Raw genomic sequence first — 26,821 nt, forward strand, 5'->3', positions numbered from 1 at the left:
TATGCTTTTAATTGTTTTGTTGAAAGCCATTAAGGAATATGACACGGGTTTTGATGACATACAGTAGAAAGCACTTGTTATGATCAGTATTTTTTTCTTCTTTCCTTATAGTCAACTTCAAATTTACAAACTGCAGGCTAATAATAAAGTAACAAAAGAGACAATTATTAGATTCATAAATAAAACAATAAAACAGATCAAAGAGAGTAGACTAAATCATAAATTATTTATAAAATTACATGTCAAGGCACTTCATTGGTAAGGTCATATGCATAAAGATATTTTTCTGTTGCAATAAGAGTCGGTGTTACTACCTGGTGCGGCCGCCGGTGCATGCGCGATAAGCTCCCGTGTCGTGCCGCTGATAGGCCGGCAGGAGGAAGTATTCAGGTTCAGGGGCGGCCCTTGTGTTAGCAGCATTAGAGGAGTGTGTTATGTGTGGTGGAGCTAAAGCTGCAAGGCGGGCAAACGAACCGCTGTTGTCCTCCTTCCCTTCCCTGTTCAAACTCCGAGAGTCTCCCCGCTGAAGAAGAACCAGCCGCGGTCCCAGGACACCGAAACCTCCCCCCGAACCACGACCGACCGCAGCACATGGAAAGAAGAGCCTGAGCAAGGGGGGGGAAAGCTCAACTTCCAGTGAGAGAAAGTTTCCAAAAGGCGTTAAAAGAGTGGAAGGAGCGAAGAGGGGAGGAAAAAAAAGTAGAAACTTTTTTTTTTTATCTGTCTGCCAGCCTGTGCGGATGGGGGATGGGCCGGAGCACAACAGCAGCAGCAGCCGAGCAGAAGCCGCATGAACTCCCTAATGGCTGGATGAAGAAGAAAACTACCGGCTGCGACAGCGAAGTAACAGCGATACTTTTCATTTAATTGAGCCGCGACGAGGACGGAAACGCTGACACGTTTAAACCGGACCAACTGCGTGAGTTACCTTTAGTTAAAAAAAAAAGAGCTTTTATTTTCGCTGCTACTGTACCGAGGTTACTGTTTGCTGTAGTGTAAACCTGTAGCAAAGTTACAGTAGCGGTGAAATAATAAAAACTAGATTCGCCTTTTAAGTTACGCTTTAGCCAATTAAATAAATAAGCAAGAATTAGGCTAAACTTTTAAAAGTGGCGGTACAAGTTCAAAAAGGCTTGAAATTAACGCCGAGTTACTGTGGCAGACATGTGATAGCCTCACCCCTACTGTAGTTAATACAACCACTGCTATAATGGCACCCTCCTGCCAGTACCTGGAGAAACAACCCACTGGTTTGGGTTTCTGTCTAAATCCTCTCTCTCTCTCACTCTCTCTTCATTTTAATACTGAAACCCAAATGAAGTGCCTTGATGTTTTAAATTACATGAAGCAGGATTCATTCAGGCAGTTACAGACAATTGCTCTGCTATTCTTATGTAACCAAAGGTTTAAGGTGGGGACACAGAGGTGTGGTCAAACAGGTGTGTGTCAGCTTCCTGACCTCACCTGTGAACCTCAGCTTCTTACACACTCACATTACACCTGTAAGTCACCACCACTGTCACCAGACTCCAGACTTTGTCCATATACAACCCTCAGACCACAAGTCCATTTTCACTGCTGACTGAAGCAGAATGTATGCGCTGCTCAGCCGTGTAAGTGTTTATCTAATTTAACAGTTTATTTCATAAAGTGGCACCACTGTGTTTTTTTGCGAAAAGTAAATTATAGACTGGCTGTGCATTACTGCTGCTCTGCCAGTGTTTTTGTAACTCTTTTCATGTGTACTTGCAGCAGTAACGCTATAAAAACAAAGGATATTGTGAGTTCTCAGGTTGGACTATGACAGGAATGCGCAGGGGCATAAGTTGTAGCATGCTCTCTCTCCATATTCCTTTTCAGTTTCAATAAAACCAAAGGCATAAAGGTCCAATAACACTCCAAGGTCATTGATATGAAGGTGGAACAGGATCAGTGAGTTGGCATGGAGCTAAGCTAAAGAAAGACACAGGCGCAGATCAGTGCTGTCAATATTGCAGCGTAGGTTTTCCCTCTGCTACAGAATGCGGATTATAATGCCTCATTCTTGTCCATGTGAGTTCATGTTGTCCCGCATGCCAGACCATTCAGGCAGCATCTTGAATAATGATGTGGTTAGTAGAAGGGAACCTTTGTTTTCTATACCAAATCATGCTTTCAGCTCTGCGCCCCTTTTGTAACCCGGCGGGGGACAGTTATCGTGTTTGTGTACAATGCGTAACTACTCTAAACGCACGAGTTGAGCACTGGCAAATGATTGACATCCCCACTGGTGACCTGAGATCTGTCGCCAGTAAATCTGCTGGCATCCTAAAGCGGTGTGTGTGACATGTTGTCCGTTTGAGTCTGGAGCAGGAGGAACCCCCTGTGAGCTGTACAAGGACGGACGGACAGACAGACAGACAGACAGAGGGAGGAAGTGGAGGGTGAATGCTAGTTTATGTCGGGCAAACTGCCTGGAGAGTAATCTCAGAGGCCGGGGGCTCGGGCGTCCGCAGACGTCTGATGGAAGGCCAACACTGAAGAGTACAAGAAGCCACAGTGGAGCACACACAGGCTGCTGCAGCAGAAAGCCCCTCCTGACTCTAAGTGACTCGCTGGAGCATCCCCAAGTCTCTTTAATTCCCATTAAGTGTAGGAATGGAGGTGAGGGTGTGTATCCACATGTTTGCCTGTCCCACTATCAGGGACTGTAATTACACAAGATTCTTTGCGTGTAGGAAATGGGAGCGTGGGAGTGGACGGAGGAAATGTTAAACTCCCATTAAACTGCCACCAGCACGCATCACAGAGGTTTTGTAGACACATTTTGTCCAAGGTCTACTACGCTACATGTTCCTCTATTGGGGTCTGAGAGCTGGCTGGCTTGGCTTGGCTATCCCTGAGTTCATAACACACTCTCACATTACATGCACATGCCTGCTGTGTTGCATAACTGGATCAAAAGAGAAGCGACCGTCCCCCAAAATAAAAGAGCTGTACAACTAATCAGGACACGCAGTGGGAGTGAGAGATACAGAATAGTCCCAGTTTCTATTAGCTGTCTGTTCTTCCTGTGGGTCACTCCTAAAAATATAGGCTAGCTCTTGTGTATTAAGTGCTTTACGGCACAGGCATTTAACGTTGATGATTGTGGAGTCCCTTTTCCCAGAATTTCAAAGGTGTGGGGATGTTGAACAATAATTAATGTTGGATTGATCCTGATAACATTGCGTATGTGACTCATTTTTAACTCGGTAGATGAATACAACATGTAACACAAATTTTAAGCCTGTTTTGGCTTTATTTGTTATTGTATGTGACAGTGATTTTATTTTAATTTTTGAACCAAATTATTTATCTTTGACTTAATAGAAAAGCAAAACATGGATTTTGTATTTCAAAGCATTTTTTTTCCTGTCGGTATCAGATGGTTTATTGTCGTGAGATCACAGGAAATACAGGAAGGCAGAGATGGGAAATGATATGCAGCAAAGGTCCAAGGCCACATGTAAGGCCGGTGACATGGTGGCCCATGGTCAACGCCCCCCAGGATGCAAGGGTGGCCAGAAATCACCTCACCAAAAATTTTGAAGACCGTAGCAGTGAATGCTCTTTTATACGGTTGTGGTGGCTTGGATTTGTGGTCATAGATTTGTTTACTGCATGTGTTTTGATATTTAAGGTGAAACAAACGGTATACAGAGCTCGCGTCTCAGTATAGAAGTGTTGTTGTCCTGCTGCTGCCGCCCTCTGCGATGTGGTTAATGATAATCATTCACCATTATCGCTCTGGGAGTATCCTTCCTTTTCTGTGAAACAGATCTTCCTTCCCTCCTAAACTTCCTTTACTGAAACCGAGAGCACTTTACTATAAAGGAAGTTTGTGTTGCTGTTTGGTGAGTGGATTTGCACACTGATTGTGTGTTTTCCTACTCGGTCAACACAGATATTGATGCTACATAGATATTTGTAATACAGATTTTTCTTGTACTCTGATGTCATTGTTATCAACAAGGGGCGGCAGCACCAACTCCCCACAGAGGCTTCAAACATGTTGCAGAGTTTTTCCTGTTCTTCTTGAACGTCCACTGTAGTTAGATTCATCATTTTGGTGTTAGGAATGTGAACAAGCAGAGCATTTAACTGTAGCACCTGTGCTACTCAAACCACTAACCACTATCTCAGTGACGCAGCTCTCAGCCAGCCCTTCAGGTTGCTGTTATTGTGAAGCAGGGTATTAAGATTGCTCTCTCTCTTTCTCTCCCTCTCTTTAGCTTCTCTTTGTCTCTTCCTCGGCACCTCCCGAGCCGCTGCTTCTTGTGCTTCACTCTCATCTTTCCTGTGCCCGACAGCCAGGTGGACTAGTCTGAATGGCTGTTTCCGCATCTGCTGTCCCCGTTCTAGGTGTGCTAGGACGTTGCTCTTGGTTACAGGCAGTCAGGCGGTGTCTGGTTACCTCACCTTGCAGCGTCACTCTGTTGTATTGTTAACCTTTTGAGCAGAGACTCGGGTGGAGAGCCGCCACCAGGCCTGGGGCAGGATCTGTGTTTGCTTTTGAATCCCCTTTAGGTTTCGACCCGCGGGGGCAACTCTTGTTTTTGCACCTGCCCGGTGTTTTCCAGGAGCTTGGACTAACTTGGAAGTGATTTTGCAGGCATGGGTGTTTGTTTTTCAAGGCTACTTGTTCGACAGACTCTGGACTTTGATCTCTCGTTCACGTTACAGGAAGTGTTGCCAACTATGGATGATTAAGCCGTGAGGTAGGAGTCAACCCTGCAGTAAAGGAGACGTGGAGTAAATGTGAACGCTATGCTCTGGCACTGGTTCTTCTTTTATAGCCTAAATTACGATCAGGACATAGATATGTTGTGTTTCTTGAGCGATAGTGTACGTTATCGCATACCATTAATGAGGTGACTCTGGGTTTTTGTGTACAGCTTGATTCCTGAGCACAGCTGTGCAACATGAAACATTAACACTTACTAAGTCTTACTGCGATTACTTTTCTTTCCATCAGTGCTGTGAAGTGTAAAAAATGTCAAAACATTGTGATGGATCACAAAAGTAGTTGTTCACAGTGCTGCCCTTTTACAATCCCAACGCCTCCTTTGTGTGATCACATGAGCGACCTAGCCTACTTGTTTTTCTAGCTGCATCTGCCCGTCTGTTTATCTAGCCGGTGTGGTGTGGTGGCCTAGCTTGTTCGAGCAGCCTGGGCACAGAGCACGCTGCACACAGCAGGCTAATGAGAGCATTTTTAATGAGGAGGGTCCAGGTGGATTCATACATCATCCCTGTGCTCCTGAAGCAGCAACTGGATTTACACACCTATGACAAATGGTCATGCATTTGAAATTGTTGGAGGCCTTTCCTTTTTTTAACCACACTAAAGAGCCCATGTTGAACTTAATTAATCTGTATAATTAATTACCTGACATGAGACATTACTGGATGTGTAAGGCAGATCTGTGATAAACCATCTGTTCCCGGGGTCATTAATCAGCCTAAGGATTCACTGAACCTTCCCTCTATTCACTCTAGCTCACTCTGTGTCTTGCACAATGCAAGACACAGAGATTGCCGACAGTATTCTGGTGTAATAAGAGATCAGGGTCCAATACTGTTGTGGCTCTTCATTACTTCTGCCAAAGAGGATGTTTTCACCCACGTCTCTTTGATTGTCATCAGGATTATACAGAAATCTAATGAACCAATTTACTCCCAACGTGGTGGAGGGATGTGGCGTGGGCCGCACAGGAAACCGTCCAATTTTGGTGCTGATTTGGTTGAAGGGCTGGAGGATCCAGGAATTTCCTGACTGTTACGAGATAGGACATTTTTTTCGGACGCACATTTTTGTCAGTTTATCAGGGATGAATGATGTATGGCTCCATCTTGTTGTCAAAATAGTGATGGGGGCAACACGTCGGCTCTGTCCTACACAGCTACCATGGTTTCTCTTCCCAAAAATTAACTTTAAAAGATGTGCTCTATGACTTCTTACAGTTTGTTGCCAATACAGATTATAATCCAGATCTGGTGGGCGAAATGAGTTGACCTTGCCTATATAGAGTATCCATACAGCTTCATATATTACCTCCTTAACCTTTGGTGAATCGACTTGAAACCCCTAAGGGTTAGGTTTTTATTCTTGAGGTCCTATTTTTGGGGCTCTGTTGACACAGTTTTTTTTTTGTTTCTTAAATTGCAGAGTATAGTCGCTTTGAGTCCAAGATCCACGACCTGAGGGAGCAGATGATGAACAGCAGCATGAGCTCAGGATCAGGCTCCCTGCGCACCAGTGAGAAACGGTCTCTCTATGTCAGGTAAAGCTGCAGACACACACACACACACACACACACACACAGACAGACTCATGTTTGTAGTCACTACATCAAGTCCTAATATCTGTTGTCAAAAGAAACACTCTTGCATAATAAACCTCTACCTGGCTGTGGGGGAGAATAAAGACTGAGAGTATATGTCAACAGCAGCTGCACTGTCAAAGTACAACAGCATGACACACTCGGCGTAGTTCATACGATAAAACTTGATACTATTTGTAGGATAATGTTTATTTCAGGGCATTGGGTTGAAGATACTCATCACCATAAAAAAACTGATGGATGGGCATTCCCTGTTGTTGTTTTGACGCCACATACGACATTGATTCTACTTTGTGTAATGTAGATTGACAGGGGAGCGTGTCAGCGTGACCTGCGTTATGACAGTTTGGGCCGGTTGACACACTGGATGAAGGCTCATTTAGGAATTAAAACAGGTGGCATCCTTCTGCTCACATAAATGCAGCAAGTCACAAAGGACTCACAGGGGTCAAGGTAAAAGGCCTGTGTGTGTGATGTAACTCCATAGTCCAAGTGCTTCCCAATGTTTGTGCCGAAGCACTAATGCGCTTCTCTTCACCTAAGCCTAATAGCTACATTACTAGATTGATTTAGCCTGGGCTCAGTAGCAGTGGACCTTACCCCAATATATCAAAAGAATATAGGTGTAATCTCATTGGACACAGGCTGAAGTCAGAGGAGTGTTATTCTGACTCATGCCTCTCTTATAGACCGACTCCTATTAGGCATGTAGAGCCTAGCCTGCTCCTGTACGGGTGACTAAGCCCACAGTTATGTCAGAAAAGCTGTCTAGTTTGCCGGCTGATGCAGGAGCTGCCATGTCCTCCTAGCCTGCCCTCAGGAATGTGGGGGCGTTAAACCTCTAAGGTGCACTTTGGAAGAAAAAAAAAACCCAAACACAGTGTCACATGTGCTCACAGGATTGATAAGGTGCAGTAACATGGTTATTGCTGCAAATCAGCCTATGTTAAAAGTTGCTCTCGTGTTAGCCTCCATGCGATTGCATCATGACAGTTTCGTTATTGTTTACCTGCTGCCTTGTGCAGTTTCAGTTGGCAGGAATAGCTTGACAAATAAAAGTAATTTTAACAGACGTGAAAATGTGTTTTGGTCACAGCCTGGCTATCCACCGGACCATAGTGCACGGCCTGCACATGTAGGCTTGTAGGTCAAGGAAACTTGAAACCAGTAAAGCAGGTATTAATACCTTCAGCCGTGTCTGTGGGTTTACCTGTCTAACAAGACAGCGTGGCACTTGCAGACAATAAACTCTGTGTTTTTAGTGACAGGTATGTGGCAATAGCAGGCAGAAATGTCAGGTGGAAACTTGAAGGACATTCCTTATGCATGTTCTCTGCATTCAGATGTGACAGTACTTTCCAGCTCATGTTTGTATGGCTATGCTCTAAGTTAGGTAAAACAATATAATTTAGTGCAGTGTCAAAAATGACTTTCAAAGTTTTAAATTCTACATCATGATTGCACATATTTTGAACACAGCCACAGTCAAGCTGTTTAAAAAGCAACAAGGAGCAACTGTGTATTGCAGGAGAATCATTTTGATCATGGTGTTATGTGAAGTCTCTACACACAAATTTGAGATGGAAGGAAAAGAGTGTAACCAAAGCCTTTTTGCTTTTGTAGAGCTTTGTTTGACTACGACCGAACGAGGGACAGCTGCCTGCCCAGCCAAGGTCTGAGCTTCTCTTATGGGGATATCCTCCATGTCATAAATGCTTCTGATGACGAGTGGTGGCAAGCGAGGCTGGTCACACCACATGGAGAGAGTGAGCAGATTGGGGTCATTCCAAGCAAGAAAAGGTACAGTCTCTGTTCATTTGCTGCAGTGTAGTAACGCCAGACAAAGCTTAGCCTATATGACTACTCCTATTCATTCCCAGTCTAAACTTTGCCCCCCCCCCCCCCCCCCCCCCCTTTATTTCCTTTTTCCCCCCAGAGTGGAGAAGAAAGAGCGGGCCAGGTTAAAAACAGTCAAGTTCCATGCCAGGACAGGGATGATTGAGTCTAACAGGGTAAGTGTAGAAGACCAGCTGCTCCCTGCCCTGGTGCCAGAGAGGCTGTCTTCAGAGCTGCTGCTGGGCTCCCAGGGAGATGGCCTACTTCCCCCCTGAGTGTGGGAAAGGGACCAGCACCTGCTTACTGAAGCGAGCACAAAAAGTGCTCATATTACTGTATAGATTATACAGGAGCTCTGTAGAGATGAGAGGCCTCTGAAACCTCCACAGCTCGTGCACTTGGCAATATTAAGAAATGTGCACTTCTTAAGAAATGTCTGCACGTTTGTCAGAGGCAGATGTGTCAGATTTAATTTGTACAAGTATAAATCAGTTGTAGTGTTGTATCTCTATCATGTATTATGCAAGGAGATTCAATTTGTTGAAAACAGTACATGTGAAAGTTGGTATACCGAAGCTTCACATTGATATTCCATTCATTTTCACACATTACCTGCTTCTCATTTGCATTGGTGGTTTACATTTCATTTGTTGTTGTTTTTTTTGGTTTGTTTTTTTTATTTTTTGCATGGGCGTCAAGTACCTTCATTGAATCCCATTCTGTTTTTTTGTTTTTGTTTTCACCCTCTCATTGCCCCCTCCCCCCTTCTCACCCACACAAACAGCCAGTCAAAGTAAAGCGCAAAAAAAGCTTCAACCTCTCACGCAAGTTCCCGTTTTACAAGAGCAAGGAGAATATTGTGCAGGAGTTGGTGGAGTCTGAACGTGAGTACCAGCTGTGTGATGGAGGGGCGGGGGTGTTGTTTTTTCGTCCTTTCCCCTTCATGCTTCAGTTCTGTCTCTCCAATTTTCATCTTTCCGCTCACCTCCAGGGATGGTTTGTGTGATGGCACCACTCTCATCCCTTTCTCACTGTCCCAGAGAGATGCCCCCACATGCAGAGCCGGCATCAAGCTGGAGATGTGGGGGTGGGCTTCTCTCTCTGGTGTGTCTGTACATCTGTCTGTGGGCTCCAGAGGAGTGTCTAGCTGTGTGCGCTGCCAGCTGTGTGTGCGCGCGTGCAGGCTCTTGGCTGCATTAACGCACAGGCCTTCTAACACTGTGATGCTACTCCTTGTATAAGTCCTGATCAATTCTCCAGTCAGTCACTGACCCACAACAAGAAGAATCTCATTAACTGGACTGAAGCTTTAACACTTAACAGGTCAAAATCCCATTTTAATGGGATTGGGCTTGTGTAATTGAAAGGCCGTGGCTTACTATGAACAAAGTGGGGCTCAGGCTTAATGAGTACAGCACAGCGCCATGTGTCAGTGGACTTGGCGAACACTACACAGCACTCCTCTCCCTCTCTGCCCAAACTCTCACTAACCTCTTCTTCTTCTTCTTCCTGTCTGCTCTCTTCTCTTGGTTTCTGCTCTCACCTGTCGGGACACCTAGGACTTCCCAGGGTTAAGCGATGACTTTTATGGATCAAAGAGTTTGAGTAAGTGTGTGGTTGTACTGTCAAGCAGTTGTCCCCTAAGCCCAAAGAAAAAAATGCTTTGTCACTGCAGACCCAGCTGGGAATGCTAAACCACACACATTAAGACTGACACATGTACACTGTACACTCAACACACACGCCCACCCAGATTCACAGAACATATAAAATATGCATTGCATTCCCATGTGAGCATTACACTTATTTTGAATGCCTCATGGGGTCTTTAGAGCAAATGTTAAGAGTTGTATCTGATAAGGTCACACAGAGCTGGGATGTATCCATCACCAGCGCTGAGTGCCGCTATGTCAGGTTGGAAACACTTTTTCCTCCACTTCCCTTGAGTCAGCCAGCTCCTGCCTCCCTCCTGTGGACAACGTAGGGCCCCTACATTAATACTTAGGGACCAGAGGCGGTCAGATGTTTCCGCATTGTCTGTCCGTACGTCCCATTGATGTGAAAGTGAGATCTCTGTCACGCCTTGAGGCAATTTCTTAAGATTTTGAACAAACATCAGCTTGGACTCTAAGATGCTGGCAGGCAAAGGTCAAAGTTCAAGGTCACAGTGACCTCACATTCATGAATGAATCAAGAACGCCGAGAGGGAATTTGGTTAATGGTCAAAAACCATGTTTTTGGCCACAACTCTTCAATTCATACACAATCTAAAACAAATATTTGATCAAATAAAAATTACATTTCATGATTTTATGAAAAGTTACATTTTATATCCAGTAATGTCAACTTCACTGTGACATCATAATGTTTTGCTAAAACGCTATTGGCCATTATTCAACGCTGTAACTCAGGAAGGGGAGATTGTGACCATATTTCCTGCAACCTGACTGGTTGGCAGAGGCACACAACCACGAGGCGGTAATTCCAGTTTCCTTGTCTTTTCCCTGATATCAGATCCTCTGCCACAGGCGTAGATCTGGCAATAGCAAACACTGGCCAGGGAATTGTGGGTCATTTGGGATACTGTCACAGGAAACACTTAATTTCCTATTGCTTGCACCTAAATTCACTTCCCTAATATTGCGAGAGCGTGGCTGCCGCACCAGACAACACTTCTGCTTTCTTTATCCCCCGTTTTTGTCTTTTTTTTCCCCCAAGTGGCCTAGTTTTTCAGAAACAAGCTGCTTTTCTTTCTTGATGTCTTTTTAAGCAGGTGAAATATTTTCACCCTTAAGAAGAATTTATTTGAATTTAACTGTGGCTTAACTGCTTTTGAGGTTATGTGCAACTCACTCTCTTGTGCTTTTGCAGAATGCCTGACATCCAACACAAGTGACAGTGAAAGCAGTTCAAGTGAGTCACGTTTCCTGGTCTTTCTGGTTTGATTTACACTGCCTTTATGGATGAATAACATTAATGTAGTTGTGAAATGACATCTGTAACTTAATATGCCTCATAGTGTTTTATCAGACATGACCATTTTATTGTTTAGTTTTTTTAAATAATGTGACAATTTTGTGTTATTACAGAGGGACAAGAGGACACAATTCTTTCCTATGAGCCAGTCATTCGACAGGAAAGTGAGTAAATTGCGGCCATGTATTTGAAAAAATAACATAATTCAAAAGGTTTTTGTTTTGAATTTATCCTCATCTGCCTTCTTTGTCTCCAATTCAGTCCACTACACAAGGCCTGTGATCATTTTGGGCCCAATGAAGGACAGAGTAAACGATGACCTCATCTCAGAGTTTCCCCACAAGTTTGGCTCCTGTGTACCACGTGAGTTGTGGGCACACCACCATCTCCACTTAGCACACTGAATACTAGAGCAGTGGCTAAAATAAACTTGTTCCATTCCCCTCTGCAGATACGACTCGTCCGAGGCGAGAGAATGAGATGGACGGTCAGGACTACCACTTTGTGGGCTCGCGGGAGCAAATGGAGAAAGACATTCAGGATAATAAATTCATTGAGGCTGGCCAGTTCAACGAGAACCTCTATGGGACGAGCATCTTGTCTGTCAGAACTGTGGCGGAGAGGGTAGGCACTGACGCTTGTTTCTCTGTAGGATTGGGTTACCAGATTGGGTTTGGTGTATATTTGGGGTGTAACCAGAGGCATGTTAGGTTTCCTGCCAGATCGGAAGGCAGACATGTGTAATTAATGTTCCACTACTAACTTTCCCCAAACCTGATCGTCTCCAGTACTCATTCATTTTCACAGCATCAAAGAAACCACAACCAATTCCTCTTGAACATGTGGCCTACTTGTGTAACAAAAATTTAAATGTTTATAGTATTTTTAACAAAGCGTACTCTTAACTGCCTACAGGGGAAACACTGCATTCTGGATGTGTCTGGGAATGCCATAAAGCGACTGCAGCAAGCACAACTTTATCCGATTGCCATCTTTATCAAACCAAAATCCATTGAAGCCCTAATGTAAGTTGGAGCTGTGCACTGTAATCAAAACATCAGTGATTGTGAGAGTCTGTGTTAATAACTAGAACCACTTGTGTTTTTCAGGGAAATGAATAAGAGGCAGACGTACGAACAGGCCAATAAAGTCTTCGACAAGGCAGTTAAGCTGGAGCAAGACTTTGGAGAGTATTTCACAGGTTGGTCTCACAGGCTCTTTGGTTTGGTTTGGGTCACTAATGGGTGACTTTTTTTCTTTTTGTTTGCTTAAAAAATTACTTAAAACGAATTAGATGAATTCATAAATCAGATTACGGTTGCTTAGTTGTTTCAGCTCCAATTTTACATACCGGTACATCACTTTTCTTTCTTTCTTCCTTATGATTAGATTTTCAATATAACAAAAAGTGTGTCCTAGGTTGAGACAATTATGTAATTGTATCATCAGTTCTTTTCGAATGGAGACACTGGTAGTAATGTCTTCTACAGAAAGTGTTGCATTATGGAGTGTTTTTAACCTTAGTGTTGCGTTTTCTACTATAATTTCCCACTTCAAAAAAATTCATAAATGTACAATTACTTGTAACCATATATCTTGTTCCACTTAACAAAAGACAAAAGATTTACGTAATGAGAACTGTGCTCTCCTTGGATTAATGCTATCTCAGGGAAGTTTTCCCACCAAGACATGCGTTTCTCAAAAACATGTATATGACAAGGGTGGGTCATCCTATAATCAGAGTCATCCCACTCTGTAGTCATTTACTGTATCAAATGTCAAGAGGAGACAAAGTCCAATCAACATTTTAGAGGGCACAAGGTAATACCTTCAGGTATCTTCTTCAGCCCAATCAGTGGTCCGAACTCATTAGATATTTAAGTTGAAAGGATAAAATCCTCATTTGAAAGTTGTTTCAGATGAATTTTATGTCTGCCTATTGTTGAGTTGACCTATTGTTTCTGATACAACTAACAAATACCGCCTGTGTGTTTCTGTCTCCAGCTATTGTACAGGGTGACTCGCTAGAGGAGATCTACAACAAAATCAAGCTAATCATCGAGGAGCAGTCTGGTCCCTACATCTGGATCCCCTCCTCGGAAAAGCTCTGAGCTCCCTGCTGTCTCCGCTGCATCGATGCAGAGCTCCCCTCCTGCCTCCCAGATACCCTGCCCAAGCCCACATAGCCCCCCCCCTACCCGCCCTTCTCCTCCTCCTCACCTCCTTTTTGCAGATATGTTTCATATCAAGTTTTAGTGTCATCATTATGTTACTCTCTAAATGAAAAAGAAGTCTTATCACCATTACTGTGACTGTGCACACCCCTGCATGAGTTTCTCAACAAATCCATTCAAGACTGGAAATGCCATTCCAAAGGAATTTGTCAAATGAAAACAAAAGGGAAAAGGAATAAATCCTTTTGTGAACTGGGACTGACTGAAGATCAGAATGTTTTACAGAAATCTGGAGAGAGGAGTTGGGATTCAAAAAGAAGTTGCAGGGGAACAGAGACAAATCATACCAAGTTGGAACACTTTGTAAATGTTCATCAAAATCACATTTAAAAAGACACGCAAGATGAGAAGTTGAAGACCAATTAAGGGTTTTTTTTTTTTTTTTTTTTTTCTAAAAGACTGGATAAAAACGAGCCCTGCTGATGGTACTGTTCAAGGAGTCATCTCTCTTGTTTATAATGACTGAGGAAATTAGTGGAGGAGCCTACAAACTGGTGATCTATTTATCACAAACCAGCTTGCTGTTTGGTCGTCTGCCAGTTGTCTGTGCTGCAGCTGATAAAGACATCTCGGGAGGCAGATCAAGAGGAAGAAATGCGTTGTGAATCTCTACATTTATATTATGAAATCACAAGATAAATGATAAAATCCTACTGAGATTTTACTACATATTAAAAAACTACACATTTTACACTTCACTAGAATTGTCAATTTTGGAGGGCTGTTAGTTTTCTTTAGTTTTTTTCTTTCTTTGTGGGATTTTTTGCTTGTGGTTTTTAGCTGCTCTGTGTAAAGGATGGGGGTAGAGAAGTGTAACTGGGCTCTCTGCAAAACACCAAACTGCCTTACATCAAATACAAATTCTGTTTTGTGACTACCTGTTGTCTGTGAGGGAGGCTGCACACAATAGACAGGGAAGACAGAGGAAACCTTCTCATCTTTCCTTACTTTTTTGTGTCCTCCAACTGCCAGGAGGCCTGACTTGAGTGCAATAGATAAACAAAGTCTCGCTTCTGTGGGCGCCTTTTCTCTCCCCCCTCCTCCCCTGTATTTCAACCTCTTTGCTGTGTAATTTAAAAAAGAATTTGGACATTTGATTTACAATTTGGACAGCCAGAGCCTCCTAACTCATGTTGAGCAGCAGACCACCCTATTACACTCTCTGCCTTCCAAGAGGATTCTCTTCTGATTGAATGGTCACATGGTACTGTCCTATCTGCCGCCGTGACGGTGGCCTTAAAACGGGTCGAACAAGACAATAATTGTATTGGATGTCCTAACAATTAAAGAGTCAATATAACCTGTTTTGGATTGTCCCCCTGTGCCCCTACCAAAAACAACACTAAAGTTGGGTTTGATTAAACCTATATGCTTTGTGTATCTATAAACATATGAATTCTTAATGATTCTGTTGTTGGCAGGTGCTGAACCACTGTGTTGAGCTCTTTAGTGTGTCTGGGGTGAGCTAGACCAGCTCAGGAATATTAACGTACAGATACCATTTCCCCTGCGACTGAAAGGCCACGTTTGGGTGATGACACAGCAAGTTCATAGCACGAATACGAGTACTCGAGGTACTTTGACATAGACAAAGGTGTTTTCAACTTAACGGTGTAATCGGTTTGTATCGCGCATTTTTTTCGTGAGGCGGGGAGCATGTCCAAGGCTGTTGGTGTGGCCACCTTTTGAGTCGGCTGTAACATGGACCAGGATTGAAATGACCTGCTCCACTCCCCACCCCCCGACCCCTGCCCTACACCCCCCCCCCCCCCCCCCCCCCCAATCCAGAGCTTGACACTGTATGTTAATGTGTGCATGTGAGAGGGCACATCTGAAGAAGGAATACTGTGGCACCCTCCCGCCCCCCGATCTTGTGAACGTTCTTGCTTTCCTCCTCAACTTTTTGAAGAGTGCGAGGAGAAGTTTTTTTTTTTTCCTTTTCTTTTCTTCTTCTTCCTCCTTAGAGATCCAGACCCAACAAGAAGTGGTAACCTAGACCTCTGGGTCCCCCTGCTCTCTCCCACCCACAGAGCACCTGTACCTGCAGGCATTTTCTGAACAGGTGTGCCCACCTGCCAGGCACCACTGCTAAACCAGCTGTCATTACCTGTGTCAAAACCAGAGTTCAGGGAATAACCGAAGGGAACAGAGCCATTTATAAACTGCTTGCAGACTGTTTCAAAGGGTGTGGTAGCTGTACAATGTAAATAAGCCCCCAGCAGATCCCCCTCACCTGTGCTTCATGCATGTGTGAATCAAACTGGGACAAACATGTTTTATAGACCACAAATGTCAGGTAAGTAAAGTTTGAGCTACTCTTAAGATATACTTTCCATACAAATGTGCTGTATTGTTGGTATTTCTCTTCAAATGCCTATTGGAACACTTAACTAGTCAGATGGGAATTCAGTTCCCTCAAATAGGGCCTGTCTACATGTGATTTATTGTGGAACGTGTCTGGGTGTATAGATTTAAAAAAATATATATTGTAAAATAATTAAAAAGAGATGCAGGCAGAAACCTACACGACATCACAGAAACCAGGAGCATTGATCAATCCATCATTAGAAGTTTAGAATTGGTCCTCTCTGGTGTTTAGCTGAAATACAGCTGACTGTTAACAATGTGTGTGGTATTCATACCTCAGTCAGCCATGTCAAAGCCCAAAGAACTTGATTTCATTTTACTCTTTCCACTGAGGTTGTGGTATATAACAAGATGGGAACCTGAATGCCTCTGTGTGTGTATAATTGATGAGGGTCTTTGTTCTCATGAGAGAAATGATGACATGTATGCTTTTATTTTTTGGGTGGGGGGGTCAGGGTTCTTGTTTGTACTTTTGGGTGATGTTTATGTTATAGCACATCTGTGCAGTAAGTGCTTGCAAACATGAACCCTTTGATTGTACAGTAGTTTCCTTCCTGTCACTGCAGGTGGTACAGCCTATCAGGACACTTGGCCTCATGGTCTTCCCTGTCCTAGTCATGAGGGAACACAGTCCTGCAACTTTTGTTCGGGTTTTATTTTGGGACTTGACAAGAGTTTATTTGTTTGAAAATAAAATATGTGACTCAGTTATGATTTTGATGTGCTTGTTATTCTGCTTTGAAAAAAAATTGAATTACGATTGAACTTTTTGTTTCCTTTTGAAAAGATTATCTGTTGGCATTTTAGCCTTTATTGATATGGAGACATGCAAGGGGGGTGATGTGCAACAAAAGGTTGAACTCAAACAATGTGTCTAGGACACCACGCACTTACTATATCAAGTTCAAAGGAACATTTTTTCACACTGTGGAATATGTGATGAACATGTTAACACGACGTTTAGCTCCAACAAACTGAATGAAACTAAATCAATTAAAAGTTGCCCTCAGTACAGGCACTTAAACACCAGGCTTACAACAGCTGACCTGTTCCCGTTTCATTATTCCTCCATGATGAGGTTCCCCTTGGCCTTGTCCAACCTGTCTAGGATTTCACTGTAGAGACCAGACATCTGTGTGTACACAAACATATATACAACTGTATAACTTGGAATGGTCTTTGCTGCAATGATTTTTAAATAGTGACTTAATTCTGCATAAAACCTGAGTGTTTCTTGGGCCAGAAGTTGGCAAGTTTCCCCAATGATTCAAGCTCTGTTTTACTCGGCTATTACAACCACCTCTGTCTGTGGTACCTGTGTCTCGTAGCTCTCTTTCAGGGATCCCAGGTGGCAGACGAAGCTCATGGCGAGGCCGCACCACTTCTCAGCCGCTGAATACTGTGCCAGGCTGTACAGCAATATCCCTGTGTTCCAAGCCCGAGTCAGCAACCACAGGGTCTCCATCTCTGGGAAGTCGTCCGGCTGCAGAGAGGAGCAGGAGGATGTTCAAAAGGCCTTTTAACAGGGGCCACCTGGGTGACTCACTTGAGCCAAGTGTATGGAAGGAAATCTGTGTTTTCAGTTGGTAAGAGCCTGTGAGTAACATTACTAACTTTCATCCAATCCTGTTTTACTGTATGTTAACCTTTACTAATGCTTAATGTTAATGTTTTTCCTCAACACTTAAATGTGGGGCTTTCACTTTGATCTAAAGAATTCCGTGGCTTTTGAGTAATAACTCAATATGAAAGGGGAAATATGCACTGCCTCTACAGCAGTGTAATGTCTCCATAATTTGATGCCTCTTTCAGAGCTGCAGCTCACCGGCAGTGTGATGACTTGTACAGCACATTAACATTCAAATTGGCAGGAAGGGGGTGGTGAATGGAAGCATCTGCTAATTGAAGTGCGACTGAAAGCCCATTGATAAAAAGAGGCTTCTAGAAACAGCAGGCAGGCTCCGAGTGGAAGAGAGGGGGTTAATTATATAGCAGGCAGGCGGCAGTGCTGTTGGAGGGAACGGGGGGGGGGCTGAGCCAGGGGATGGCGGTGTGTGATTGGCACTGACTCACTGCGGCTGCAATGATGGACAGGGCCTCCTCGTAGTAGTCCCACACCTCCTCCAGCACATGGGCCTCCACCTCTGACACACCACTTGGGAGGGACAGCTTGATCAGGCTGTGAACGCACTTGCTAAAGACGGGGGGGTGGGCACAAAAACAGTCTCACAATCAAGAATCCTTTCATCCTAATAAACACTTGGATGGCTAATGAAATGTGTAGGGTATTTTAATGCAGAGAAGTGACGCGTTTTGCCTGCAGCAGCTCAGGTCAGCCTGTGGTTGTTTCCTGTGCAGGGAGAGCGCGACCCGCAAGGCCTTCTTACACAGCAGAGGGAAGTGGGCTGGAGACTCCATGGCTAAGGCTGCATATGGAAATAATAATGAAACAAGAATACTGCAAAGACTAGGATGTGTCGATTTCTTAAGGCATGGCAGGCCTTTTTTTTTTTTTTTTTTTACCTGCAATTATCTCAAGCACCTTGGCTTCAATGTTTTCAAGCTCCAGAACAGACTCCAGTACCGTCTCCACTTTAGGGTCATTCAGCTTAGCACGAGCTTCAAATTCATACAGGAGTAGCAGTGTGTCGGTGGGGTCAGATGGGAAGCTTCCTGTAAGAAGTAAGGTCCATTTTCATTAGATTCATTTATATATTTTTAAAAAAACATTGTCAATGCTTCCTCATAACCTGTACATTCTTTAATTTGTCTCTTTAAAAAAAAAAGAAAAAAGTCAAGGTACCCGATGCTTTCAGAGTTTTCCAGATCTCCCAACAGATCTGAATGTGCTCCAGAGCCTGAGTGAGCTCCTCGGTCTGTGAAACCAAACAGAAATGCAAAACAAGCAAGATTCATCATTGCCATCTAGTGTTTGGTTTCTTCTCAAAGGATTAAAAACCAGACACCTACGCCAGCACCAGTAATGCGGTTAGTCACCTCTCCTCTCCACTGGTCTTGGTAAATTTCCATCTGTGTGGATAGAGAGGAGGCTAAATGTAGGAGATGGGCAGAGGGAGTGGGTGGCACACCTGGTCAGAGTGAGGAGACTTCCTGCAGAGCTCCAAAGAGGCAGCAGCAGCCATTAGCAGACATGTCTTCTGGCCCATGAGCAGTGTGCGATCCGGAGGGCACAGCTGGGAGAGCTACGGGTTCATGGAGATGCACGTTTGAGAAAACAACTGAGGCATGGTAGTATGACATTTTAAATACAGTGTTTAGATTTGGATATTAGTTATCCAGAGATGAGGTGGTTGAGAAAAACAGAAAGGCACTGGCCTGTGATCTGAATGTTTGTTTGAAGCACTGGACAAATTGTATGGAAATTTGTGCAGAACATTTTTTTTTTTTTTTTTTTTGATGATCTGCCTCAAAATAAAGTAGGTCATCTAATTTTCTCCCAAACATCTGCTCTTCAACTGCAGAAGCCTCTGGTTGTATAAGGTGCTGTCAGGCATGCATACATGCCTGAATCAAGTATGTGCAACCAGACATGGAGAAATAAAGGATAAAGCACCATGTGCAATTATACGTATCCTGATAAAGGTAAGGTCAGAAAGTCAGAGGACAGAGGCAGCTATCAGGATGGGCCTACTGTGATGTGTTTATCTTTCTGAAGCAATGTTAAATCCCTGTTCAGGTATTATTGATCTACACCCACACACTGTAGATATTGATTCATTTACCTGACAAAGCCAATAAGGGTACCTGCCTGGTAAGAGAGCACAAAGAAATCCCTCATTCTGTCTGGGCTGCTCTCGCACTGCAGAGCCGAGTTCCAGGCTGTAATGAGAACGCACAGACGAAATGAAGGTGCACCAACATTTGAAGTGAGAGCAAACCATGTACGATTAAAGCAGATATCAGCTTCACGGCCGTTTCGGCTAATGCTGCGTTCAAGGCAGGCTTTTGAAACCGTAAGTTACAGCTTCAAGTCACAACTACGACTTGGTAGCATTCCAGGTAACCCGTAGCTCGTGTTTTTACCATCCTGTTGTCTGTGAAAGTTCCCTATAACGGCCACTCGTAACTTCCGACCCCTGAACTCGTACCAGATCGAACTGGTATGACTTCACAGGAAGGAAAAACACAAAGTACGAGTTTCTTTGAACGCACCATGAGTTAGCAGCCCCCGCCCTTGTCAGGCATCAATTGGTCCTCGTGCTACGTCACCACATTCACGCGCATCCCTTGGCTGCACACACAGCCCTTCATGCCGTTCTCTCTCCTCATTGGATAACACTTGTATCCCACAAGGAAAATTTTCTCCTCGGGTTACAGCAGAGCAGAGTGACGGAGAGACTCGTGTTTAGGCTGAAATACTTCATGTAAGTGATTGCTGACGGAAAATAGGACTATTTAGGACTTATATTAACAAAAACATTCCACTGATATCTGCTTTAAAGTGACAAGAGGAGAGTTTTGGTACCAATCTTCCTGAACCAGTTTGCCTCATCAGCGCGTTTCTCGACAGTCATGCGAGACTGATGTGAGACGTTCTGCAGAGCTGCAGAGGTGGCAAACAAAACATTTGTGGGATGCGACGAACGGCTACAGATACTATAGTTTTCCTCTCAAAATGTAATTTCACCTGTGTTGTCTATCTACTCACCCATTTTTAGATATGGCAGCAGGACATCCAGACTCGTATTCCTTCATGAAGTTAAGGTAAGAGATGTAAATCTCTTTTTGCTTTATTTAAAGCAGCTATCTATAATATGATATGAATGCATGGTATTAGGTACTTTCCCTTTCACTCACCTCATCTCATCACTTAATTTTTCTATTGTGGAGAGCACAAGTCGAACCAAACACCTAAAAAAAGATGAATGGGGAATGAATGGAGAAACTGGCGTTGACCTCCTTTCTTTCACCTACTAACTGTATTATACAGAGACACACTTTTAGAGGAGAAGCAAAGAAATATAGGTCAGTGGATCATAGAGGTGTATGGAAAAATAACAGACTCACTACAGCCTCGCAGCACATGAGCCATCCCCAACAAATGATGTCACTTTATGTTTGAAACTCTTTGCATTGCATTTGTTCACACAGTCTCAACATATGAACATTAAATGTGTCAAAATAGATGAAATGAAAAATTGGAAACTACCAAAATTATGAATCAATATTTCAGTTCTTTCTACAATGCTCAAACTTGGAGGTTTACATCAAGGTCACTCCTATTTTAGACTACATCCAAAGAAAGTTATGTTAAGACAAAATGCATTTACAAAAATGCAAAGTTTGAAAAACCCTCCTCTGTAAACAACACTGACTTATGTCCATATGTGACCTCCCCTCAACCGTAAAGTGTGGCTTTCGTGTCAGAAATCATCTTTTAACATGTCTATTTTCTGTTTGTTAATTTTGTTGTCAGACTTTCCAGCTGTAAGTTTAAGGAAGATTTCAGTTCTCACAGACCTGAGAGCAGTCAGAACCTGAGCTTCATCCTTGGAGCTTTCACACAAACTCTCCAATGCCTTCATGGCAGTTTCCTGCTGCTCATTCTGTCACACAGGAACAAACATCCTCATCAACATTAATGCTTCCGACACTTGTCTTGTTCATCACAATTACACAGTATACTAAAAATAGAACTCCCACATTTTTTACCCTCACAAATGACCAGGGGCTCGTCACTGCCCAGTGTGTTCGCTTGCTTATAGGAGTTTGGAAAAGGAAATGTCCAATAAATACATTGCAAACATAAGCATCACAGATAAGTGAAGCTCTATTTGTACAGCCAGCATGAGTGCAATGACAAGGAAATTATCTTTCATAGGCTGCAAGTGGCACAGCTGAGGACTGAACACAGATTTTTGAGGCACTTTAACATTCTAACAATGCATTTTACAAACTGTCAGATATAATAACAATACCACCAGACCTAAGAAATAGTTTCCCTATGAATTCCACAAATTTTACAACTGGTGTACAGAGTTAAGTTATGAGTCCTATGATGATTGTTACCTCCAAAGCGATCTGAGCAGCCAGGCTGAGGAGGTTGGATGCAGCGTGCTCAGATGCCAGCAGCTTGTCCTCACAAGCCACAGGAAGCTTGGACAGCTGTCCTATCAAAGTCACTGCCTCTGCAGCTGGTACATATAAACAGACGTAGCAGTCACTAAACTGCACTACTACTACGATGCATACCTGCACTGTATGAGTATTACAAATGTAACGTCATGTGGATATACCTTTCTTCACATTGTTCTCCAGTACTGCGATCTTGTAAACACTGAACTGAGTGAAAATGCTGTCCGGATCACATCTCTCTGCTTCTTTAATTGCGTCTTTGGCCTGAAGAAAAACAAACAAACATTATTAACATGCAGTAAGTACAAACACACTACACACACATGAACTGTAAAAATGTGCCAGGAGTGCTTGCCATTACAGCTGGTAACAGAGACAAATTAACTGGAGAGTTTATTCACGCACGACCGAATGCGGGCACTGGACAGCATTTATTTTGCTGAATCGCTGCCACGGCTCAAGTAGCCTCACCTTTTCCAGTTGCCTCAGCTGCAGGAAACAGGAAGCTCTGTTCCTCTGCAATTTGGCTAAGTTGGGCTCCATCTGACCTGCCTTAAAGAAACTCAGGGAGTAGTTATACCACTGCAGAGCCTCAGAACAGTTCCTGGCCTGGACAGAAAAATAAATATTAAGTTATATTTTATTTATCCCTGGGTGGAAATGAAGTCAAGTCTAGCATTAAGGCTATCCTAACTATTTTATTAGCAATAGGCAGCTCCAGTGCAGGGATCCGTGCTTTATTCAAATGCAGTATGGTACTGTAGTATTCCTGACATGCATATCTTTGTGTTTTAAGGAAATAATAGTAACCAAGCAAAACCCACATGCAGAAAAAACTCGCAAACTCCACAGAGATGGGTGGAACAGCTACATGGAGGCAATATTGTTTATCACTCAGCCATTATGCTGATAACTATACATGTATGTATACAATGTAAAATGTTATAATAATGATAAACAAGACTGTGTTTGGCATACCTCAAAGTGTTTTGAGGCCTTATCCCACAGCATGACATGAAGACTTGTGAGGGCCTGTGGAGTCAGCTGTTTTCCCGTGTAGTGGCCTGTGTGGGTGTAGAGAATGGTAATAAAACAGAGGCACAGCTTCAGTGCATTACTTGCATAAATTTCATCATGTTGTTTTTATTAAATTCAGATTTATTCTAGAGATGGAGAGAGAAAAAATAAAGTACCAGTGATAACATCCTCTATCTTCTGTTTTCCCAGCAGCTCCTTGCCTCTCTGTAGCAGCAGCTCAATGTGCAAGACAAGAGCAGTTCCCAGGTCAGGGGACGACTCAAAGCGCTGACACACACGTTTCAAATACTCAAATGCCAGCATTTCTCTATGGAAACCCCAAACAGATAACGTTCAGAGTTGGTTAATGTTTGTCTGGGCATGCCAATAAAGAAATGTGAGCATTATGTTCAACAAAGAGCTGAAAGAGCAATAGCAAAGATGCCAAAGTTTTTACCTGTCTTGAGCCATGAGCTGTTTCACGGTGCTCAGACACACTTCCAGTGAGACCTCACATTGCAGCATCTCATTAAGTCCTGAAAACATATTTTTATGATCTTCTTTTAAATGTGCATTTTTTTACCTCTCCTGAACTCACCCACAGACACACGTTAACACTCAATGTAGTGACTGTAGTGATCCATTTTTTCCCAGTAGTTTCACAAAATTGAACTAGCAACACCGCGCTACTGCCTATGTTAATCAAGTTCTGCATAAATAATTCAATGAGGTCTGGTAATAACTAACCTCCTCTGATATGATCGTCTGAAGCCCCACATTTCAGGAGTATTCTGATCTTTAAGTGCAGCCCAGAAGCGCTCAGGCATTCCTGTCAGATTTCAGAGCAATTAGGTACATAACATCTGAGCTTTCCCTTTCACTAGGTGCATGCTTCATAATGCATATAAAATGACAACATGAGAATTTCTCATATCCTACCTTGTTGGCTAAGTTGACAGCATCAAGAGCCTTTTCCTGAAACCTGTGACAGTCCCACTCTAGATAAACAGTCGCAAGGAGCCTCAAAACCTTGGCCTATTATGGGGGACATTGAAAACATTAAAAATCACTGTATCAAAATTTCATATGTACATAAATGGGCCTTTAAACATTACTTTGTACTGCGACATCTCACCGTGACTTCAGATCCAGGGGCGTATTTCACATTTATTTTCCCAATATCATAGCTCTGGCTGAAAAAAAACAACACAAATTTTATGAGAAACTTTTTCCCACTGCACTGTTTCTCTGCACTTCTCAAATTAAATTAAACATCTTGATATCTACCTCAACCAATATGCACTCTCCTCAAACTTTCTCAGATTGTAGGTGTCTACTCCAAAGTTGTAGCACAGAAAGGAGAGGTACGTAGTCTGCACAGAGGAAATATGTTCCCAGTTAATACAATTTCAATAACAATATGTATAAAAGGTACAAAACAGCAATATTTAGTGATAACAGAGTTTTTATTTTTATTTCTGTTACATCTTTTGGCAGTCGCAGCAGCATGTCTTTACAGCGTTGCATACAGACCACGGCCTCATGGTTATTCCCTTGACTCAGGGCCTGCAAAGTACAGGAGTCTTGAACTTCTTTTTCGAATGTCAGCAAACAATATAGCGTTCCTTATTAGCACAGGATCAGATTTTACCCTCTCATTGTTTCTCAGTTCACATTTTAGCTGTCTCACACTTCACACTGCAAGTCTGTCAGAATAGCACTATCTCAGCTGCCAAATATCACAAGAACAAATATTCACATCGAAGGTGTTGAGTATCACATGCACCACAGCTCACCGACTCTGCCTGGCATGAGAGAATTTGAAGCAGATCCTTCTCCACATCCTCTTTGCATGATGTGATGTCAGCTGCTCCATCACCTCTGGATGTAAGCTGGCTATAGAGGATCTCCAAACTCTAGGGATATTGTATGTTGATCAATTTGTGATGATGCAATGCTCAAAACTTTATTAGTATAAATAGAAAATAGATTGAGTGTTTTTTTTTTCTTTCTTCACCTTAACAGCCAGTCTAAAGAAGCGATCTGCCATTTGAAAGTTTTTGCAGTCCAGCCATGTTTTCCCTGTTTTGCTGGCCATCTGTAAAAATGAGACAGTGACAAACAGACCCTTCTCCCTGACATACTGAGCACTCACACAAGAAGCCCACAGAAAGCTTACCAGGATCTGCTTGCGGATGACGCCCTCTGTTGGATTCTCAGGCTCACAGCAGTACAGTAGACTGCATGCGACATGACGCACTGTGAAGAAGGTGAGAACATTTCAATATGCTGTGAGATGAGTGTAATTACCTCTGCTTGCAACTGCAACATTGTTTCAACACTTTAGATGACATGTCTGAGTGTTTTCAAGGGTCATGCTCATTCTTAACCATGAGGTATACCTTTGGCCTTCTGATTTTTACTTATATTGATGCCCATATTCTTAGTGACTGCCCAGTTCCACAGCTGAATGGCACACTCCTCCACCTGGAATATAAGAAACAGAAATAGTTCAGCTAATTATGCATTTTGCCAACATTTGCAAAATCATCCAATGATATTTTTTTTTTTATGAATTATGGTAGAACTTTTATAAAAAAAAAAGCTAACTCTATATCACTTTTCTATAGTAAAGGAACATTTTCCAAAGAGAAATACACTTGTTAGTTTTAGTACAGTATTGTAGGTCCTGCATTACAGGACCTATCACAGATCTCGGGCCAGAGCAGTGAGCTGTTGTCAGACACTTTCACACCTGTACCTGTTGAGCTGGTATTCCAGGCAAATCTTCTCGACCAGAGACTTCTGAGAAGAGCTCCTCTATCACCACATCATAATCTGTCTGCTGTTTCTGCAGCAGGTTCTCAGTGAGACCTGCATGTAAACGCAATCCAATTTCAACAAGCGGTCAGTGATGTTTGACACATAGCCTACTATCACCATATCAATTTGCTCAGGACCCTGACAGCAATGTAAGAGCATGTAAGAGAAATGGAGCAATGTGTAGCTCCTTGCTATCTTATGGTAAATGCAGCAATGCCATTTAACAAAAACACTATCCTATTGAGTATACAGTATGTTGTACGCTAACACCTAAAATGAACAGAAAACACATTCTTGCTTTCTCTAATGTGTTGACATGTATTTTTAAAATGACATATTATTCTGTTAATATTAGGCATTGCTTGTTTGATTACTTAGTTATTCAATCTAACATTACAGAATGAATCTCTATTTCCAAATACCAATACAAAATACAGAGCGAACAATTCTTCAGGCTGTTAACGAAAGTCTTTGTTTTTCTACTTGATAAATACAAAATGAAATCTTGTTTTGAATGTTGGTTTCCCAAATAAAACTTTAATGTGATGGATTTTACACTTAACTCGATAAAACACGAGGTAAATGCAATAAATGATGTATGAGTGGAGATATTTGGTAGCTATGGTAACCTTGCTAAGTGCTAGTGACCTGGCAGGCTTCAGTTGTGTTAGCTACCGAAGTTAAGGTTAGAGAGAGGGGCGGCTTATTAGTCACCGTGTACTACACCGTCTTAAACCAACATTTAATATAACTTAACGAACAGTCGTTATATCGTCTGAACGGGACAGTTACTCACATTTCACAGTGGAAACAAACGGCTCCATGTTTGGGGGGTTTGGGGTTCAGGCTAGCTTGAAGTGGTTTGATTGACAGCTAGCTTCACAAAGGCGCGAAATTTGCAACGAATGGAAAAGCTGCAAGGTAAAAAACAACAATAACAAAGTTTGTGTCGGTGTTAACTGTGAAGGGATAAGTTACGTTGTGTTTTCAGAGGGTTTTCTATTTGGTGACAAAAATGCTTGGGTACAGATACAAGAAATATGAAAATGGTGTTAATTACCATGATGGTTATAAGGCATATTGGTTTTCTTATCCAAATTTCCTCCT

The 26,821-nt window shown here is 42.8% G+C and overlaps 2 protein-coding genes across 3 annotated transcripts in view; one reads left to right on the forward strand and one right to left on the reverse strand.

Moving 5' to 3' along the window:
• Nucleotides 1-16,479, forward strand: part of dlg3 (discs, large homolog 3) — an 85,978-nt gene extending 69,499 nt beyond the window's left edge. For both annotated transcript variants that reach the window (XM_083980440.1, XM_083980441.1), the window contains exons 14-24: nucleotides 6,191-6,305; nucleotides 7,989-8,165; nucleotides 8,302-8,377; nucleotides 8,986-9,085; nucleotides 11,073-11,114; nucleotides 11,291-11,341; nucleotides 11,439-11,540; nucleotides 11,629-11,801; nucleotides 12,093-12,202; nucleotides 12,287-12,378; nucleotides 13,182-16,479. In XM_083980440.1, the coding sequence (XP_083836566.1) occupies nucleotides 6,191-6,305; nucleotides 7,989-8,165; nucleotides 8,302-8,377; nucleotides 8,986-9,085; nucleotides 11,073-11,114; nucleotides 11,291-11,341; nucleotides 11,439-11,540; nucleotides 11,629-11,801; nucleotides 12,093-12,202; nucleotides 12,287-12,378; nucleotides 13,182-13,288 (1,145 nt within the window). In that variant the 3' untranslated portion in view covers nucleotides 13,289-16,479. The remainder of the gene's footprint in view (nucleotides 1-6,190; nucleotides 6,306-7,988; nucleotides 8,166-8,301; nucleotides 8,378-8,985; nucleotides 9,086-11,072; nucleotides 11,115-11,290; nucleotides 11,342-11,438; nucleotides 11,541-11,628; nucleotides 11,802-12,092; nucleotides 12,203-12,286; nucleotides 12,379-13,181) is intronic.
• A 359-nt stretch (nucleotides 16,480-16,838) lies between these two features.
• tex11 (testis expressed 11) lies at nucleotides 16,839-26,538 on the reverse strand (the record flags this gene model as incomplete). Its single annotated transcript, XM_083980067.1, has 29 exons — nucleotides 16,839-16,910; nucleotides 17,094-17,261; nucleotides 17,852-17,972; nucleotides 18,096-18,204; nucleotides 18,302-18,451; nucleotides 18,582-18,654; nucleotides 18,868-18,981; nucleotides 19,548-19,618; nucleotides 20,265-20,342; nucleotides 20,448-20,488; nucleotides 20,597-20,650; nucleotides 21,260-21,345; nucleotides 21,809-21,933; nucleotides 22,036-22,138; nucleotides 22,346-22,483; nucleotides 22,853-22,938; nucleotides 23,068-23,219; nucleotides 23,349-23,427; nucleotides 23,639-23,720; nucleotides 23,831-23,926; nucleotides 24,027-24,084; nucleotides 24,179-24,264; nucleotides 24,377-24,457; nucleotides 24,688-24,807; nucleotides 24,909-24,989; nucleotides 25,071-25,150; nucleotides 25,294-25,378; nucleotides 25,653-25,765; nucleotides 26,511-26,538. 29 exons carry the CDS (start codon nucleotides 26,536-26,538, stop codon nucleotides 16,839-16,841), a joined length of 2,730 nt encoding a protein of 909 aa, XP_083836193.1.
• Nucleotides 26,539-26,821: the final 283 nt, after the last annotated feature.

This window comes from Trachurus trachurus (genome assembly GCF_905171665.1).
Source record: "Trachurus trachurus genome assembly, chromosome: 10".
Classification (NCBI taxonomy): domain Eukaryota; kingdom Metazoa; phylum Chordata; class Actinopteri; order Carangiformes; family Carangidae; genus Trachurus; species Trachurus trachurus.